General features: G+C 39.4%; 1 protein-coding gene and 2 pseudogenes across 1 annotated transcript in view; 2 read left to right on the forward strand and 1 right to left on the reverse strand.

The window, feature by feature from the left end:
• The window catches only part of OFD1 (OFD1 centriole and centriolar satellite protein), a 55896-nt gene that overhangs the window by 2129 nt on the left and 33350 nt on the right, over positions 1-20417 (forward strand). Inside the window, exons 3-5 of the mRNA XM_055338648.1 lie at positions 2985-3185; positions 5484-5552; positions 5640-5667. Coding sequence (XP_055194623.1) covers positions 2985-3185; positions 5484-5552; positions 5640-5667 — 298 coding nt within the window. The remainder of the gene's footprint in view (positions 1-2984; positions 3186-5483; positions 5553-5639; positions 5668-20417) is intronic.
• LOC129518497 (PEST proteolytic signal-containing nuclear protein-like) lies at positions 9781-10387 on the reverse strand (annotated as a pseudogene).
• On the forward strand, positions 15441-18560 carry LOC129518535 (RNA transcription, translation and transport factor protein-like; annotated as a pseudogene).

The following is a 20417-nucleotide window of genomic DNA, read 5'->3' on the forward strand; positions in this document are numbered from 1 at the left end:
CAGTTCATGTTTCTTGCCCATTTTTCTCCCCGGGGTGTTGTATTAACGTATAGGATGTGTTTTATTTTTTTTTTAAGATTTTATTTATTTATTCATGAGAGACCAAGAGAGAGGCAGAGACACAGGCAGATGGAGAAGCAGGCTCCGTGCAGGGAGCCCAACGTGGGACTTGATCCAGGGACTTCAGGATCACGCCCTGGGCTGAAGCAGCACTAAACCTCTGAGACACCCGGGGCTGCCCCTAAGATGTCTTTTAATAGAAACTAAATCTCTTTTCCATTTTTTTGCAGCCATACTTTATCTCAGTGTTCAATTTTGATTTGATTCCAAAAATATTGATGTTATGTTTTTAGTATGGCCAAATCTATTTTTTTTTCTTTTGCTGGCTATTCTCAGTTCTTCTAAGAGAACTAATATTCCCTTTTTATTTTTTAAGAAGGCCTTTTTTTTTTTTTTTAAGTTTAACCCATTTGGAATTAGTTGTAGTGTTTAATGCATTAATGTGGTTTTTATTGTAGAATGGTCCTTGGATTCCTGGCCATGGCATATTTTCTTTTACTGTGCTTCTGAATTAGATTTCTATTTTATTTATAGTCGCAAATGATACTGACCTATCCTTATCCTTTTTAAGTACTCCTTGTTTGGATTTGGTATCCAGATTCTGCTAACTTTGTTTACTTTACAAATGCAGTCTATCAGGGATCCCTGGGTGGCCCAGCGGTTTGGCGCCTGCCTTTGGCCCAGGGCGCGATCCTGGAGACCCGGGATCGAATCCCACGTCGGGCTCCCAGTGCATGGAGCCTGTTTCTCCCTCTGCCTGTGTCTCTGCCTCTCTTTCTCTCTCTCTCTCTGTGTGTGTGTGTGTGTGTGTGTGTGTGACTATCATAAATAAATATAAAAAATAAAAAGCTTTAAAAAAAACAAAAAAAAAAACAAATACAGTCTATCTTCTGGAGAAACATTGTTTCTTTTTTCAGCTGGCTGTTCAGTTCTGTTATTCCAGCTTTACCAATGGCAAGACAGATCTTTACTTACTAAGTCTGGGCTAATTTTTGTTTTCTCAATTCAGTGACTATGGCCTGAGTGAGTTTTAATTTTAATTTTATTTTTTTAAAGATATTTTATTTACTCATGAGGGAGAGAGAGGGGGAGAGACCGGGAGACGGAGATAGATAGAGGCAGAGACACAGGCAGAGGGAGAAGCAGGCTCCACACAGGGAGCCCGATGTGGGACTTGATCATGGGACCCCAGGATCACGCCCTTGGATGAAGGCAGGCGCCAAACCATTGAGCCACCTAGGGATCCCTGAGTTTTAATTTTTAAAATTCATTGAATTTTTAATGGCCTAATGAACATTTTATTTGGGTGTTTTTGAAAAGAATTTGTGGCTAACTACAAAGTCTAGTACCCATTAAATGCAATTTATCAAGTCTTTTTCCTTATTTTGAGTCTACCCTAATTTCCAAGAGAGATGTGCTGAGGATCCACAAGTCTCTTCTCTCCCAGTTTGCCTCCCCATCCACAATAATTGTACTTCTATTTTAGGAGCAGTAATTCTGAGTGGATTTCCCTCTTTGCATTGGCTGCTGGAGAGCCCCCCAGCCAGTTTTGGGATTCCTTCCAGCAAGTGCTAGATGGCTTGCTTTTTGTGTTTGTTGAGCTGGGGATTCATCTGTAATATTCTTTGCTTTTTTTCTACCCTCATTTTCATCTTTATGCTTCTGTCACTCCTCTAAATTTTAACCTATTTCAGTAGGGTCTTGTTTGCAAGACCCCTTAAGTCATTTTATTAAGCTGGATCTAAATCTTTTTTTAAAAAAAGATTTTACTTATTCATGAGAGACAGAGAGAGGCAGAGACACAGGCAGAGGGAGAAGCAGGCTCCATGCAGGGAGCCTGATGTGGGACTCGATCCCAGGACCCCGGGATTGTGCCCTGAGCCGGAAGGCAGACGCTCAACCGCTGAGCCACCCAGGCGTCCCCCAAAATACATTGTTAAAAAATATATATGTGTTCCTTAGTTGTTACAAATCTAATTAAATCACCTCTAAATTTTACTGGTGGAATATGCTATAATTTCTCTTGTTTTCAGTTACTGAACTATACTAGATGAGGCAGGGCATATGTATTCTATACAGAGTACAGGTTTTTTTTTTTTTTTTCCTTCTTACTGTGGGACTTTAGATGTATTCCGAGGCCTGTTCTATACTGGTAATTATATGCTCTTCTACTCTTGAGCTAACGGCTAAAAGAGGTATAACAACTCCATTAGTTTCTTGCTTGGATTCTATTAATATGAACTTATTAGACATAATTTACTGCTGAACCTCCTGAATGTAGGCAGTGTACTCTTAAGCTCAGCCCAGTTGTGTGTTTCCAAAATAGACTAGAACAACTACCCAGTAGTCTGAGTAACTTAGGGAATTTTGTTAAAACTCAGATGAATAATGCTTGAGAAAATGACCCACTTTGTGAGAAAATTACTTCCATGTCTTGAGATGTAAATACTGTATGCAAAAAGTACATCGTAGTAAGTTTTTTGGATTTACTGATTTCTCTCACGTATGTGAGATTTATTTTTTTGGGAACCCAATTTTGTTTTGGTCAATATGCCCAATATTTTCATATCCTCCAGTAGTCCACAGAAAAGTGAGTAAGGGGCAGAACTGTCTCCTGTACTTGGTATCCTGACTAAAACCTCCTGAAATGGGCTCCTGGGGAAGTGAAGTTAGAATATACATGCATTCTGGCTCACCACAAGTTAACTTGGAAGTCGGTGAAAACGAGTTTCTTTTTTCAAAACTCATTGAGCTACTTGTGTCACACGGCAACACAACATATAGGGGATGGTTCCTAACTTTTGGTCATGGATCTGAAACCATTCTGGAAATAAGGATGCTAATTCATGCGACAAATCTGCATACCTCTAGTGAAATCCTGCTGAAAAATTTTTCACTCATTTCATTTTTGTTTTTTGAGCTAGACACAACTCCGAAACAAGCTAATTCACGAATTGATGCACCCTGTGTTGAATGGAGAACTGCAGCCCCCGTCCGTTTCGGTGGAAGGGAGTGCCCTCTTAACCAGCGCTTCTAACTCTCTAGTGGCAGATTACTTACAGAGATGCGGCTATGAGTATTCGCTTTCTGTTTTCTTTCCGGAAAGTGGTTTGGCCAAAGAAAAGGTAAAATCCTTCCTTTTCTATTTTTGAATTTTCTGTTAACAGCTTTCTGCATAATAGCTGAGTATTCCTTCACTAGCAACGTCCGTTTCTCGGGCATCTCTGAATTCACGTAAATCTAGATCTCTAAACTGTGTTCTTACTACATTTAAATCTCTTCACATATTTCTATTCCTTGGGATTACCCAAGAGAAGTGAGGGATACAATAGCTTTTAAAAATTTGTGGACTACTCAAATAACTAAAACACCTGTTTTTACCTATTTTCTAATTTATGTTCAATAGTAATAGTGGAGAAATAGTCATACTTGATTATTTTAAAGGCTGGTATAGCAAACTTTGCCTATTTTTTTAAAATAGACTTAATTTTTTAGAGCAGTTGAGGTTCAGAGCAAAACTGAGCAGAAAAGAGGCCATCCCATATATTCCCTGCTCCCACTCATGCACAGCCTCCCCTACTAGCAACATTTTTTAATTAAATACTTGATTTTTTTTTTAAGAGAGGGAGGCAAGGAGGGGCAGAAAGAGGGAGAGAGAGAATCTTAAGCAGGCTTCACACCCATTGTGGAGCCTTGAGCAAGGCTCGATCTCTCATGAGATCGTGATCTGAGCTGAAATCAAGGGTTTGATGGTTAACCAACTAAGCCAACCACACGCCCCCATTATATACAGTTTTCCAATAGACCCTACATTGTCACACCTTACCACCTGTAGTTCATGGTTTATTTTTATTTATTTTTCAAAATATTTATTTGAGAGAGACAGAGCACACAAACGTGCATGCAAGAGAGCAGGAATAGGGGGAAGGACAGGAGAAGCAGACTCCCTGCTAAGCAGAGAACCCAATGTGGGTCTCGACCCCAGGACCATGACCTGAGCCAAAGGCAGAGCCTTAACCAACTGAGCCACCGAGGTGCCCCTAAAGTCCATAGTTTAACTCTTGGTGTTGTTACTGTATTTTTATTCCTTGTCTATAATTGACCAAAAGTTTCATATTCAGGAGTTTTAAGAAAATAAGAACAATGTTAGTATTTGAAAATTCAAATGTGCTGTATTTATTTCTTAACAACCAAATTTTCTTTATCAACATTAGGAATTCTTATTTGGTCCATCAGTCTTTAAGGTTTCTTCTGTTTTGTTTTTTTTAAAGTAAACTCTATACCCAATGTGGGGGTTGAACTCAACCTCAAAATCAAGAGTCAAATGTTCAGGGCACCTGGGTGGCTCATTTTGGTTAGGCATCTGGCTTCCCCTCAAGTCATGATCCCAGAGTCCTGGGATTGAGCCCCACATTGAACTCTGCTCAGCAGGGAGCCTCCTTTTCCCTTTCCCCGTACCCCCCACCATTGTGCTTGTGTAATCTCTCTCAAATCTTAAAAAAAAAAAAAAAAGTCACATGTTCTACCAACTGAACCAGGTGCCCCTAACTTTCCAAGTATGTTTTAGAATTTTGCTTATTGCATGAGTAATAGTGAATTACTTAGTTGTTACAGTAGTAGATAATCCAGTCCACATACTTCGTTTCTACTCTAAAATGCTGTGTAGAATATTTTCTTTAAAGGAAAACCATTTGAAAACCTATCAATGTTCTCTGGGTAGACTTAGTAAATAAGCATTATAGTATAAATATATATTAAGAATAGCGACCCAAAAATGTTTAAAACTATTTTGTGTATGCTTTAGTTATTCATTGTTGTAAAGACAATAAAACTTCATTTATATTTTGAAGCAATATACTTTAAAAACTTTCTTGCAGTTAGGAGACCCTGGAAATTATATATGTATTCATTGGTTCATCAGATATTTGTGTGTTTATAATCTATAAGGTATTAGCCATTTAGACATATTAGACGTATTCACTATGAAATATTTGGAGATTAATTAGGTGATCAAGAAAAATATTGGGCAGCCTGAGTGGCTTAGCAGTTTAGCACCACCTTCAGCCCAGGGCGTGATCTTGGAGACCCGGGATCAAGTCCCATGTCGGGCTCCCTCCATGGAGCCTGCTTCTCCCTCTGCTTGTGTCTCTGCCTCTCTCTCTCTCTCTCTCTCTCTCTCTCTCTCTCTCTCTCATAAATAAATAAATAAATAAATAAATAAATAAATAAATAAATAAAATCTTTTAAAAAAATTTATCCTTGTGACTTTAATATGTTAATAATATAAGAAAGTGCTTCAATTTTACATTATTAGCATGGTTATAAATTTTTAAATTTAATCCAAAGCATAATTGTCTTCAGAAGCCTCCTAGTTTATCATTTAAACACCGATGTAAAAAAGTCTAATTTTTTTTTTCTTTAAGGTGCTTACTATGCAAGATCTATTACAACTCATTAAAATCAACCCTGACTCCAGTCTCTACAAATCACTGGTAGGATTGTTTAGTTTTCATAATCTGCTTTGGTCTGTTAATTATAACTGAACAGTTGAATAAAGATGAAATATTTTCTTTTAACAGATCTCAGGATTTGATAAAGAAAACAAAGGTAGGAGCCTTCATCTTTATAAAATAAAAATAGCAAGATTTTTGTCATGTACTTTTTCCTGCAGAACTATGAAAGTAATAATCTTGAAGGGTATGAGTAGGGAATTTAATATGAATTTGATTTTTCCATGCTGTGACAGTACCTTACCTTTTTATCCTTTTTTTTTTTTAAATCTAACTTTTGAAAAAGATCTTAAGTAATCTCTACACCCAACATGGAGCTTGAAATCACGACCCTAAGATCAAGAGTCACATGGTCCACTGACTAAGCCAGCCAGGCACCCCAATACCTTACCTTTTTTTTTTTTTTTTTTTTTAAAGATCCATTTATTAGAGAACACAGGGGGAGACAGGAGCAGACTCCACACTGAGCAGGGGCACCACCCCTCTGATGATACGGGGCTTGATCCCAGGGCCCTGGGATCACAACCTGAGCTGAAGGCAGACATCCAATCAACTGAGCCACCCAGGCATCCCAGTACCTTAACTTTTAAATAAATAGAACAATTCATCCAATTTGACAATGTAAATCACTTCCCCACGTTTCATTCTTCTTAATTGCTCTTAGTTACTCAAAGAAGAGACAGAAGTTGTTAGAACCCTACAAATGATTTGAAAGCTACTTTTTGTAAAGACACCCATTGGGCAGCCCTGGTGGCGCAGCGGTTTAGTGCTGCCTGCAGCCCAGGGTGTGATCCTGGAGACCTGGGATCGAGTCCCACATCGGGCTCCCTGCATGGGGCCTGCTTCTCCCTCTGCCTGTGTCTCTGCCTCTGTCTCTCTCTGTCTCTCTCTGTCTCTCTCTGTCTCTCTCTGTCTCTCTCGCTCTCGCTCTGTCTCTCATGAATACTAAAAAAAAAAAAAAAAAAGACACCCATTGTTGGGAGCATTTCCACACACACAAATTAACAATGTTGAGGCTAGGTATCTTTGTATCCTACATCTCTCCCTCAAGTAGTTTACAGATTATTAATATTTGCTTAAAGAATGAGGTATCTGGTCAGTACTAAGTGTTAAATATATATATTTTTTATTAAGTATTTATGTGAGCCTGATAAATTGCTTTAATCTTGGCCTTGACAACCTTCATAGAGTCCATAACTGCCATGGGTGCCAGACCATGGGCTGGGCTTGATGATGGACTTTGTAGCATGAACTTAAACTGGTAACTTGCCTGTAATACATATTCTTTAGGTCTATTTTAAATAATCTATAACAATATATAGCAGCCCTTCTGTGTTGGTGTGCTCTTGGGTTTTGTTGCCAGTATTGCTACCATCCCCAGTAGGGCATTCATTTAGAACTTAGCATTCAGGGATCCCTGGGTGGCGCAGCGGTTTAGTGCCTGTCTTTGGCCCAGGGCGCGATCCTGGAGACCCGGGATCGAATCCCACGTCGGGCTCCCAGTGCATGGAGCCTGCTTCTCCCTCTGCCTGTGTCTCTGCCTCTCTCTCTCTCTCTCTCTCTCTGTGACTATCATAAATAAATTAAAAAAAAAAGGAACTTAGCATTCAGCAAACATTTGAGTACTTATTTTCTGCAACCATTAGTCTGTGACTTAATTACCTAGTCTCTTGGGAGTAATGTTACCAGAGGATGAGTAAATATGATCACAAGACCTTCCAGAGTACCTGCAGCATAGGACATCCAAATTGAACTTCAGTATGGTAAGTGGTTCTATATTCTGTATAGAATATAGAGGCAGTAGCATCTAATGTAAATTCCCTGTAATGATGGGAATGTCTATATCTGCTATCTGATGTAGTAGCCACTAGCCACATGTGACTATTAAACATTTGAAATGTGGCTAGTGTAACTGAAGAACTGCATCTTAGATTTTAAATAGCCACATATCATACTGGGCAGGACACAGATCTAAGGTGTAGATATATGTAGCTTAACTATTCTTTCAGAAGGAAACTTGAGGCCTAAAGGGATATTAAGAAATAATCCACTTACTGATATTTTATGTTATCTTTAAAAATAGTTTTTTGCCTTTATACACTCTGTTCAAATGCTTCTGGTTCAGAAAGACATGTGGTGAACAGCTCTTACCAGCCTTACCCAGCATCCTAGTGTAAGTTCTGAAATTCAGAAAAACTATGGATAGCAGGCATGTAGGCATCCTCATGGCAAGATTTGGGTAGAACTCTTTGCTAACACTAAAACAGCTATTTTTAAAATGAAATTAAAATTTTGTGGCTTCTGATTAAAAAATTGAGAACATTGGAAAATATGTAGGGAGATATATTGTACCTAACTGTTGTTTATGCCCTAACAGAGACCCGTAGTTTTATTTTATTGTATCTGTATTCAAGGGTGCTGAGTTGTTGAATGGCCATACTACTTTTCCCCTAGATTCCACTTACCCATCCTTTCCACCCCTAACTTTTCATAGATAATGCTGGAAAAAAAGCTGTGCAGAGAATTTGGACATTGGCTCCTTGTTTTCTGGAACTTAAAACCCTTATCTGTGATGGGTAAAAGAATAGCTACATATATCGGTGGGACAGAACGGCAAGCCCAGAAGTCAATCTAGACAAATACAGTTGACTTTTTTTTTTTTTTGAGTTTGACAAATTTATTGGTATTTTAGTAAAGACATTCATCTCAGTTGTTTCTCTCCCATCTTGACCTTAGGTTAATATTTCATTCGAGTCAAGAAAAGATGATGTAGGAAAGGGATGTTATTTTAACAAACAGTAAAATGGACAAAGTGGAAAGTTTGCCTACATTAAAGCAAGTTAAATTCATGTATCTTGATATAATTAAATCATGTAAGAACTAACGGTCCTATATACATTTCCATTGTTGGGGCTTACTCAAAACTTAAATGCAAATGAACAAAGTGTTAGGAGTATATACAGGCTGCTTCTCTGGAGTTATTACCTATTAAAAGAACTCAGCGAGTAGTTACCACCAATAAAATAGTCTGAAGCTGCCTCCGAATTAAACATTGCAGGAGTTTTCAAAGAAACCATTATACTCTGTTTCTTTTATCTGGGACTATGCTTTTAAAGATTTGTTTTAACTGTCACATTAAAAAATAATCCATATACAAAAATTCTAAAAAAATCCTACAATACATAGATCTAACAACGAATATGTGGTCAAAGAATCCATAAAATGCTTAAAGATGCATTTTCTTTTTAATCTTCAGTACCTAAAATGTGCTGTTGAGAGGCCATTGGTTAATATGTATACACTTCAAATGAACTGTTATTACTGTACTAAAATAAGAATTGTTGCATTAAGTTCAAATCAAATTCACTTTTACAAGTTAGTAACTTAAAGTAAACTTTAACAAAGTTACAGAAAGTGCATCTTTCTCATTTTCATCTTCACACAATGTTGCTTTTTTGGTGTTTCTACCTTTTAAAAATTAAAAACAGCCAAATATTTAAGTATTATGTACATTTAAATTTTTGGTGGTGGTTTGTATTTTAAAAGAAACAGCTTCCTTATGATTTGCCTCAAGATCTGGTGGAAATGCTTACAGGAACTAGCTAATAACAAAAACCAAGAGAAGCACATTCAAAATACTGATTTACTTTCGTAGCAAATGGTCTTTGAAGACTAATGAAGGTAGACAAGACCCGTTAAAGTGAAGTGGGCTATCTCAAATACACAACAATTTACATAAAAGTTCTTAAAAATTTTTTTAAATAGCTAAGCATCTGTACCAACCGATAGCAATGCAATACCTAGTTTATGATGACTTGAAACAAAACAAATGCCCATTAGGAAAAAGAAAAGCTGTATTTTATCTGACATACTTTCAGTCAATAGTTCAGTAACATTTTCCTCCCAATACGACACTCCCTCTCTATAAGGCTGTTCCTGGGAGCCAGACACTTTAGGTTAATAAGGGAGTTAAGACTAATTGCTTGCAGTTTAATAGACAATAACTTTTTGCGTCCCTCTTAATGTGCTAATAGTTGTGTCTAAAAAAATATGCAATTCTTAGAAAGGTTTTTTTTATTTTTTGATTTTTTTATTATCTGTAACCTTTGGAAACTAATCACATGAAACTACAAAATTAGCAAATGTCTTGAAATCTGTATATAAAACATAAATTACCTCTAATTTCAAACTCATTTATTAGTGTACCACTCAATCTTTAAAAAACAAAACAAAAAGGCGGCTCCAAAGATAGTCTTATACCATTCTTTAAAAAAGGAAACTGTTCCTTTTAACTTTACACCCACCCCACACCCCAATTTCAAAACACATCATTTAATTGTCTTGGTCATGGACATTTCCAAGATGAGATTTTATATTTTGCTCCCATAGCTTCTGGTTATCAGAAAAACCATGCTTTCCTTTATTGAAGGAGTTTGGTCCTGCTGATGTTGGTGTATCCCTTCCAATATTCTTCATCCGCATCTTTGCTTCTGGCGGCATTTCCTCTGGTTCACTATCTTCATCTTCGTTAAAAGCTGCTGCTACTGAAAGGGTTTTTGGAGCAAGCATTGGAACAGTTTCTTTAGGCTTACTTGATCCAAGTTTGATGGATATGGCTGAGGCTTGCTTTGTCGTCTGACTACCTATGGCAAATCCAAACTTGGAGATCTTTGTAGGCTTTGTTGGGACGTCTGCAGCTGCTTCTTTAGCCGATCGCTTCTCAGCGCTGCGACTGGAACATTCCCCTCCATTACTCTGGCGGCTCCAGCTCGCTGCGGTTTCTCGGGCTTCTCCTCTCCCGCCTTCCTGTCCGCCATTTTCCCCGCCGCCAATACAGTTGACTCTTGAGTAACATGGGGGTTAGGGGCTCTGACCCTCCCAACCATGTCCATTACGCAGTCAGAAATCCATGTAGAATTGTTGACTCCCCAAAAACTACTAGCCTGTTGACTGGAAGCCTCACTGATAACATAAACTGTCAACAGATATTTTGTGTGCTAAATGTATTATATACCGTACTCTCAGAGTAAGCTGGAGAAGAGAATGTCGTTAATAATTAAAATGAAGGGCAGCCCGGGTGGCTCGGCGGTTTAGCGCCGACTTCAGCCCAGGGCCTGATCCTGGAGACCCGGGTTGAGTCCTGTGTCGGGCTCCCTGCATGGAGCCTGCTTCTCCCTCTGCCAGTGTCTCTGCATCTCTCTCTCATGAATAAATAAATAAAATCTTAAAAAAAAAAGAGAGAAACTATGTTAACAATACTGTCTTGTATTGATTGAAAAAAATCCCCATATAAAACCCGTGTTGTTCAAGGGTCAACTGTATAGTCAAGTGATTTTCGACAAAGGGTGAGGGTGGTTCACGGGAGGAAGGTCTTTTCCACCTGTGGTGCTGGAACAATTGGGGGCACTCATACACTAAAATGAACCTAGACACAGACCTTAGATCTACCATCTATTTTAGTTCTTATACAAGTTATAAGTTTAAATGTCGAACTATGAAACTTAGGTAAGAAAACATTAAAAAAAATGTGACTTTGGGGTTGGCGATGAGATAGAACATGTGACTTTGGGGTTGGCGATGAGAATATGAAAGAAAATTAACCAATTAGACTTTATTAAAATCAAAAACATCTGCTCTGAAAGATACTGAGAATGAAAAGACAGGCCCCAGACTGGGAGAAAATATTTGCAAAGGACATATCTGATAAAAAGACTTGTATCAAAAATACACAAAGAACACTTAAAACTCAACAGAAAAAACAGCAAAAAAAAAAAAAATATATATATATATATAAAAGCAGTAAAGAGACAACCCAGTTAAATTGATAAAGGGCACCTGGATGGCTCAGTTGGTTAAGTGCCTTCAGCTTGGGTCATGATCCCAGGGTCCTGGGATCAAGACCCACATTGGGTTCCCTGCTCCACAGGGAGCCTACTTCTCCCTCTTCCTCTGCCTGCTACCCCACCCCCCCGTTTGTGCTCTCTGTCAAATAAAATCTTTTTTAAATTTTTTTTAAATTTTATTTATGATAGTCACACAGAGAGAGAGAGACAGGCAGAGGGAGAAGCAGGCTCCATGCACCGGGAGCCCGACGTGGGATCCGATCCCTGGTCTCCAGGATTGCGCCCTAGGCCAAAGGCAGGCGCCAAACCGCTGCGCCACCCAGGGATCCCTAAAATCTTGAATCTTGAGGAAAAAAATGGGTAAAGGATCTGAACAGACATGTCACCAAAGATACAGAGATGGCAAATAAGCATACAAAAAGATGTTCAAGGTCGTTTGTTACTAGGGCAGTGCAAATTAAAACAACAGAGCTTTCACCATCCTCCTGTTAGAATGGCTGAAATCCAGGCTACTTACAACAAATGGTGAGGATGTGGAGCAACAGGACCTCCCATTCGTTGATAGTGTGAATGCAAAATGGTATAGCCACTTTGGAAGATTGGTAGTTTCTCAAAAGTTAAACATAGTTTTACCATCTGACAGTGATGCTCCTAGTTATTTACCCAACTGATTTGAAAAAATTCAGTCCATGTAGATACCCAGATAGAAATATTTGTAGCAAATTTTTTTTTTTGTCATAATTACCAGAAATTGGGAGCAACCAAAATGTCCTTGAGTAGATGAGTGGATAAACAAGCTGTGGTACATCCAGACAATGGAATACTATTTGGCTAAAGGGATGAATTGTCAGTCCATGCAAAAATATAAATCTGGGGTGCTTCGGTGGTATGGTTGGTCAAGTGTCCGTCTCCTGGCTTCGGCTCAGATGGTGGCCAAAGGGTTGTGGGATTGAGCCCCGCATTGGTTCCACTCTTGACATGGAGTCTGCTTGGGATTCTTTCTCCCGTCTCTACCCCCCACACCCCACTGCTAGCACATTCATTATCTCTCGAGAGTAAATCTTAAAAAAAATCTTAAAAAATTTGTATATATATGTAAATTAACCTTAAATGCATAGTTAGTGAAAGAGGCTTGTCTGAAAAGGGTTCTAGTATGTGATTCCATATATATATATACTTTTCTGAAAAAGGTGGAACTATAGAGCTGGTAAGTGAATCGATGGTTGCCAGGGACTCAGAGGGAGGGGGGTAGGAGGTTGATTAGGTGAAGCACAGGGAATCTTTTTTTAGGGTCACGAAGGTATTTCATATGATACTATGATGGTGGGATATATAGCACTAGATATTGGTCAAAGCCTGTGGAACTCTATAGTACAAAGGGTGAACCTTCATATATGCAAATGGAGGAGGTCAGGTGATCTCAGGATGGCCTACAAACTAACAAAACCATCTGACAGTCTCACTGGAGGGGATGGGGAAGAAAAGATGCTGAGCTGACTACCTTTGAAAATGAAGACTAAGACTAAAAGCAAACGAAACCATATATAGGCACTGTATTCAGGGTGCTAATTACTTCTTATGGGGTAGTGGTTAACAATTTGGAAGCCATCATACATGTATGCTGGAACTGAACAATTAAATGGATAGAAGAGGGTGAGAGCCGGGTTTTTCCCTGTTAAGGCACCATTTCACAGATCAATAAGGAGAAGCAGCTAGAATGATCCATGTGGTAATGGATTTGTTGGAACCCTCAGTATAAGCTTAGGTTTAGCTTAATATAGATGCAAAGGATACACAGATATTTATAGACGTGTATCTACACAGATTAGAATACTCAAATTTCCTTGTTCTGCAGGCTGAGAGGGCCTAGAAGCAATGACACCCCAGTAACAAATGAGCATACCTAGTGCCCAGTTCAGAACATTAAAATTTGGTTTCCAATACCATTCCATAATAATAGGAACCAGGGCTGCCTGGAGCAGTGGCTGATTCCAGGACTGGGGCAGAGAATGTACAAGATGAGCCTGGAGTCTTTTATAATGCCAGATGAAAGGAAATGCTTCATTAACAAAAATAAAACTGAAAGACCTTCCAAAGGCCAAAGCTGGAACAAATGGAGCAACAAAGTAAAATACTGGATTATATAAAATGTTACATAATCACATAGGAATTGAATTGCAATGTACGAAATACTCATGATCCCATACCAATGTAAACAAATAGAATAAATGAGACTAGAGAATTCCTTCTTAAAGGGGATATATATTTATATATATAAAGAGAGAGAGAGAGAGAGGAGAAGTGGAACTAATTACGGGCCTGTGAACAGTACTCCAGAACTAGAAAAGGACCATTCCTCACCTAGAATGAGTGATGGGGAAAGAACACATCTCAAAAGATTATCTACTGCAGGATCTTGAAGAAAATTTCTGTAATATGTCTAGCAGACATGCCTGAGCAAGAAGGTGTGAGGAGAGAACAAGCAGATTGGAAAAAAGGTCAGGAGAAGATCAGTGGATGAGCCAAAGAGGCATTGCAAGCAACGAATATGAAAGAACAGACTGTAGGTCACATTAGAAGAAGTAAGAACAGATTTTCAAATTCTTCAGAAAAGAGGAAAAAACAAAAAAGGCCTTTAGGTTGGCTGATGCAGAAGCCGAGCACTTCCAACTGTTTTAAGAAACTAGAAACTTCTAATTTATACTTCTGGCTTTAAAAAAAAGTTTCAAACTATTCAGAAAAGTATAAGTGAAATAAAACTGGAAATTGCTGCTCATATCTTCTCATCTGCCTTTCCACTGATACCTAAGATGAATAGTTTCTTGTTACTCCTACCAGAATTTAGTTTATAACGGTGAAAATCCGTGTGATTAAAACCTATAACCCTAAATGGGATTGTATTGTTTTGCAACTTATTTTATTCACCGATGAATCTTTGTATATTCGGAATAATTATTTTTACAGAGTGTATTTAATTAACCCCCTTTGGTGAAGATTTCATCATCTTACTGTGTTTTGCTATTGGAAGCAATCAGTGTGCTGAGTACACCCTTTGTGCCCCTTGGAAGTCTAGCTGTGTAAACTTTGGGAAATGGAAATGACAATGTCAAAGGGGGATGTGCATTTGAGCGTATGTAAACCCTGACAAAATCTCTCCCAAGTGAATGAGCATTCCTATTTCCCCGTTCCCCTGCCAACACTTAAGAGTACAGACATACCTCATTTTCACTTTTTATTGTACTTCACAGATACTGTATTTCTTACAAATTGAGAGTTTGTGGCAACACTGTGTCCAGCAAGTCTATTTTCACTTTTTATTGTACTTCACAGATACTGTATTTCTTACAAATTGAGAGTTTGTGGCAACACTGTGTCTAGCAAGTTTGTGGCAACAAAAGTCCAGCTGCTTTTGCAACAGTATTTGCTCACTTTGTGTCTGTTACATTTTGTTAATTCTTGCAACGTTTTAAATTTTTGATACAGGAATCTGTGATCAGTAATCATTGATGTTATTAGGGTAATTGTTTGGGGGCATCACGAACCCCACCCATATAAGATGGTGAACTTAATTGATAATTGTGTCTGTTCTCACTGCCCTGCTGACCGGCCATCCTCCGCATCTTCCTCTTCCAGCCTTTCTGTTCCCTGAGACACAAAGGTATTGAAGTGAGGCTCATTAATAACCCTACATGGCCTCTTAAATGTTTAGGGGAAAGGAAGAGTTGCAGATCACTCGCTTTCAGCCAACGACCAGAGATGACCAAGCTTAGTGAGGAACGTATGTTGAGAACCCAGACAGGCCGAAAGCTAGGCCTCTTGTGCCAAACAGCCAGATAGTGAAAGCAAAAGAGAGTTCTTAAAGGTAACATAAGGGGTTACCCCAGTGAACACACAACTGGTAAGAAAGTGCAACAGCCTTATTGCTGACATGGAGACTGTTGTGCTCTGGGCAGAAGATCAAAGCAGCTAGACCATTCCTTTAAGTCCAAGCCTACTCCAGAGCAAGGCCCTACCTCTCTTTAATGGTATGAAGGCCGAGAGCAGTGAGGAAGCTGCCAAGCAAGAGATGGAAGCTCACAAGATTGGTTTGTGAGGTTTGAGGAATGAACCAGATTCTGTAACCTCAAAGTGCAAGGGGAAGCAGCAAGTGACCCAGAAGAAGATCTAGCTCAGGTGACTACTGAAGGTGGCTACGCTGGACAGATTTTCCATGTAGATGAAACACTTGTATGTTGGAAGGAGAGGGCATCTAGGACTTTCATAGCTGGAGAGAAGTCGATGCCTGGCTTCAAATAACAGGCTCTTTTATTAGGGGCTAATGCAGCTGTTGACTTTAGGTTGAAGCCAGTGCTCCTCTACCTTTCCAAAATTTCTGCGGCCCACAAGAATTATGCTAAATCTAGGGCACTTGGTAGGCTCATCCAGAAGGGCATGCAACTCTTGATCTTGGGGTCATGAGTTTGAGCCCCACGTAGGGTGTGGAGATTACTTAAAAACTTTAAAAATTACACTGTCTGCTCTGCCTGTACTCTATAAATGGAGCAACAAAGCCTGGTTGGTAGATGTGCTTACAACATGATTTATTTATTTATTTACAACATGGTTTAATGAATATTTTAGGTCTACTGTTGAGACCTGCTTAAGAAAGAGAATTTCTTTAAAAATACATCCTTGACCATGCATCTGGTCACCCAAGATCTTTGATGGAGATGTACAATGAGATTAATAGTGCTTTCATGTCTGCTAACACAGCATCCATTCTGCAGGAGTAATTTTGACTTTCAAGTCTTATTTAGGAAATAGTTGCCACAGTTCCTCTGATGGATCTGAGCAGTCTGTTGAAAACCTGGGAAGGGGGCAGCCCCGGTGGCGCAGTGGTTTAGCGCAGTCTGCAGCCCAGGGCGTGATCCTGGAGAACCTGGATCGAGTCCCACATCAGGCTCTCTGTATGATGCCTGCTTCTCCCTCTGCCTGTGTCTCTGCGCCTCTCTCTCTCTGTCTCTATGAATAAATAAATCTTAAAAAAAAAAAAAAAAAGAAAACCTGGGAAGAATTCACCATTCTTAGATGCCATTAAGAACATTTGTGACTGGGATCCCTGGGTGGCGCAGCGGTTTGGTGCTTGCCTTTGGCCCAGGGCACGATCCTGGAGACCCAGGATCGAATCCCATGTCGGGCTCCCAGTGCATGGAGCCTGCTTCTCCCTCTGCCTATGTCTCTGCCTCTCTCTCTCTCTCTCTCTCTGTGTGTGTGTGTGTGTGTGTGTGTGACTGTCATAAATAAATAAAAAATAAATTAAAAAATTTTTTAAAAAGTCTTAAAAAAAAAACATTTGTGACTGATGGGAAGAGGTCAAAATACCCACGTTAACAGGAGTTTTGAAGAAGTTGCCTTGAACCCTCATGGATGACTTTGAGAGATTCAAGTCAAGTGTTCAGTGGAGGAAGTCCGTGCAAATGTGGTGGAAATAACAAGATATGTAGAATTAGAAGTGGAGCCTGAAGATGGGACTGAATTGCTGCAATCTCAAAATCAGACTTGAATGGATGAGGATTTGCTGCTTATGGATGAGCAAAGAAAGTGGCTTCTTGAGATGGAATCTACTGGTGGAGATGCTGTGAAGGTTATTGAAATGACATAAATGTAGTGGCAGGGTTTGAGAGGATTGATTCCAGTTTTGAGAGAGATTATATTTGGAGTAAATGATGTAGTAGAAATTGTGAAAGGAAGGGTCAATAAATGTGGCAGACTTCATTGTCCTTTTCTTGGCCACAGCCACTCCACCTCCAGCAACCCCTGCCCTGTTATCAGCCATCAACATCAAGGCAAGACCCTCCACCGGGAAGATTGTGACTGCCTTGAAAGCTCAAATGATGGCTAGCATTTTTAAGCAATATTTTAAAATTTAGATATGTACACTGTTTTTTTGGTTTTTTTGTTTTTACACAATGCTGTTGCATGCTTAGACTCCAGTATAGTGGAAGTATTTTAAACGTACTGGGAAACATTCATTAGACTTGGTTTATGATACTCACTGTGTTGCAGTGGTCTGGAACTGAAATTGCAGATTCTCTATGGTATGCATGTTTTTTTTTTAATGAGTGTGCCCCAATTAATACCATAACTGATTAATCCAATAGCATATGGACAGTGCAGTCATGAACATTGTTGTATATACATATCTTTCAGTAGAAATGTAATTGTATAACAATACAATGCAAAAATTATATATATAGGCCCTTTCGCCGTGTCGCCGGTGCCTGCGCCGCCCGCACCTCCTCTCCTCTCCTCTCCCGGCCGAGGCCCGGGGCACCAGAGCGAGACGCGGGGACCATCTTCCGACGCAAGCTGACGGCCCTCGACTACCACAACCCGGCTGGCTTCAACTGCAAAGATGAAACAGAATTTAGAAACTTTATTGTTTGGCTTGAAGACCAGAAAATCGGACACTACAAGATTGAAGACAGAGGTAATTTAAGAAACATCCACAGCAGTGACTGGCCCAAGTTCTTTGAAAAGTATCTCAGAGATGTTAACTGTCTTTTCAATATTCAAGATCGACAAGAAGCAATTGACTAGCTTCTTGGTTTAGCTCTTAGACTTGAATATGGAGATAATGCTGAAAAATACAAGGACTTGATACCCAATAATACAAAGAATGCTGACAATGCAGCTAAAAATGCCCAGCCCTTGATCAATTTGGATGTAAATAATCCTGATTTTAAGGCTGGTGTAATGGCTTTGGCTGACCTTCTTCAGATTCAGCGTCATGATGATTACCTGGTAATGCTTAAGGGAATTCGCATTTTGGTACAGGAGCGCCTGACCCAAGATGCAGATGCCAAAGCAAACCAAACAAAAGAGGACTTGCCTGTTGCACTAGATAAACACATTCTTGGTTTTGACACAGGAGATGCAGTTCTTAATGAAGCTGCTCAAATTCTGCGATTGCTGCATATAGAAGAGCTCAGAGAGCTACAGACAAAAATTAATGAAGCCATAGTAGCTGTTCAGGCAATTATTGCTGATCCAAAGACAGACCACAGACTGGGTAAAGTTGGAAGATGAACATTTTAGGATTTCAGCTTCTCACCTGATTAGTACAATTGGGAACCATGTATGCTCTGGCATGTGTTTGGAAATCAAATGTCACATTTTCAAGGGAAGAATCCTAGAAAATTGACTATGTTCTCAAGATTTACTATCATTGTTTTTTTTCTTTAATAAAAGTTCAGGAAAGTGAAAAAAAGAAATTATATATATATATAACTTGATAAGCCACCAAAAAATAAACGTACCCAGGAAATACCTCCTACCACAAGAAATAGAACAATAGGGATCCCTGGGTGGTGCAGCGGTTTGGCGCCTGCCTTTGGCCCAGGGCGCGATCCTGGAGACCCAGGATTGAATCCCACGTCGGGCTCCCGGTGCGTGGAGCCTGCTTCTCCCTCTGCCTGTGTCTCTGCCTCTCTCTCTCTCTCTCTCTCTCTCTCTCTCTCTGTGACTATCGTAAGTAAATAAAAATCAAAAAAAAATTTTAAAAAAATGAAATTACCTTTAAAAAAAAAAAAAGAAATAGAACAATACCAGCATCCCAGAAGCCCCCTTTGTATCCCTCCTAATCACTATGCTTTCCCTATTATCCAGTCTTAAGTGCTATTCTGATATCTAGCACCATAGATTATTAATGCCTATTTTTACATTTTATATACATGGAATCCTATAATATATCTTGAGTGTGGCTTCTTTCTCTCAACCTTATGATGCTGATTCATACTATTTTTAGCAATAGTTCATATTAATTGCTGTGCATTCCATTGCATGAGTATGCTGTTACAGTTTTTTGAAGTATAATTAATATAGTGTTATATTAGTTTCAGGTATATAGTATAACAATTCATTGTCAATATATATTTCTCAGTGCTAATTGCAGTAAGTGTACTCTTAATCCCCTTTATTTCACTCATCCCCCCCCCCACCTCCCCTTTGGCAACCATCAGTTCTCTGTATTTAAGAGTCTATTTGACTCTTTTTCCTTTGTTTTTTTTTTTTTTGTTTTTTGTTTTTTGTTTTTTTTAAAGATTTTATTTATTTATTCATGAGAATGCACAGGGAGGAGAGAGAGAGGCAGAGACAGGCAGAGGGAGAAGCAGGCTTCATGCAGGGAGCCCGATGTGGGACTCGGTCCAGGGTCTCCGGGATCACACCCCGGGCTGCAGGCGGCGCTAAACCACTGAGCCGCCAGGGCTGCCCCTCTTTTTCCTTTGTTTCTCCATTTATTCCTTAAATTCCACGTGCAAGTGAAGTTTATGATATTTCTGACATTTCGCTTAGCATCATACCCTCTAGTTCCATCCATGTTATTGTAAATGGCAGGATTTTTTTTTTAAATTTTATTCTTGAGAGAGACAGGCAGAGACACAGGCAGAGGGAAGAAGCAGGCTCCCTGCGGGGAGCTCAATGTAAGATTTGGTCCCAGTACCCCGGGATCATGCCCTGAGCTGAAGGCAGATGGCTCAAAGACTGAGCCACCCAGGCTTCCCTCATTTTTTTTTTTAAATGGCTGAGTGATAGTTCCATTGTGTATGTGTGTGTGTGTGTATTTACACCACAGCTTCCTCATCCATTCATCTGACAAGACACTTGAGTTGTTTCCATATCTCACCTCTTGTAGATAATGCTGCAGTAAACATAGGGGTGCGTGTATCTTTTCAAATTAGCTTTTCATATGCTTTGGGTAAATACCTAGTACCGGAATTACTGGATTGTATGGTAATTCTATTTTTAATTTTTTGTGGAACCTCCATACTATTTTCCACAGTGGCTGTACCAGTTAACATTCCCACCAACAGTGCATGAGGGTTCCTTTTTCTTCACATCCTCGCTGACACTTGTTTCTTGTGTTGATTTTAGCCATTCTGACAGGTGTGAGGTGATATCTCCTAGTGGTTTTGATTTGTGTTTCCCTGATGATAAGTGATATTGAGCCTCTTTTCATGTGTCT

Source organism: Nyctereutes procyonoides, unplaced genomic scaffold (assembly GCF_905146905.1).
Source record: "Nyctereutes procyonoides isolate TBG_1078 unplaced genomic scaffold, NYPRO_anot_genome, whole genome shotgun sequence".
Lineage (NCBI taxonomy): Eukaryota > Metazoa > Chordata > Mammalia > Carnivora > Canidae > Nyctereutes > Nyctereutes procyonoides.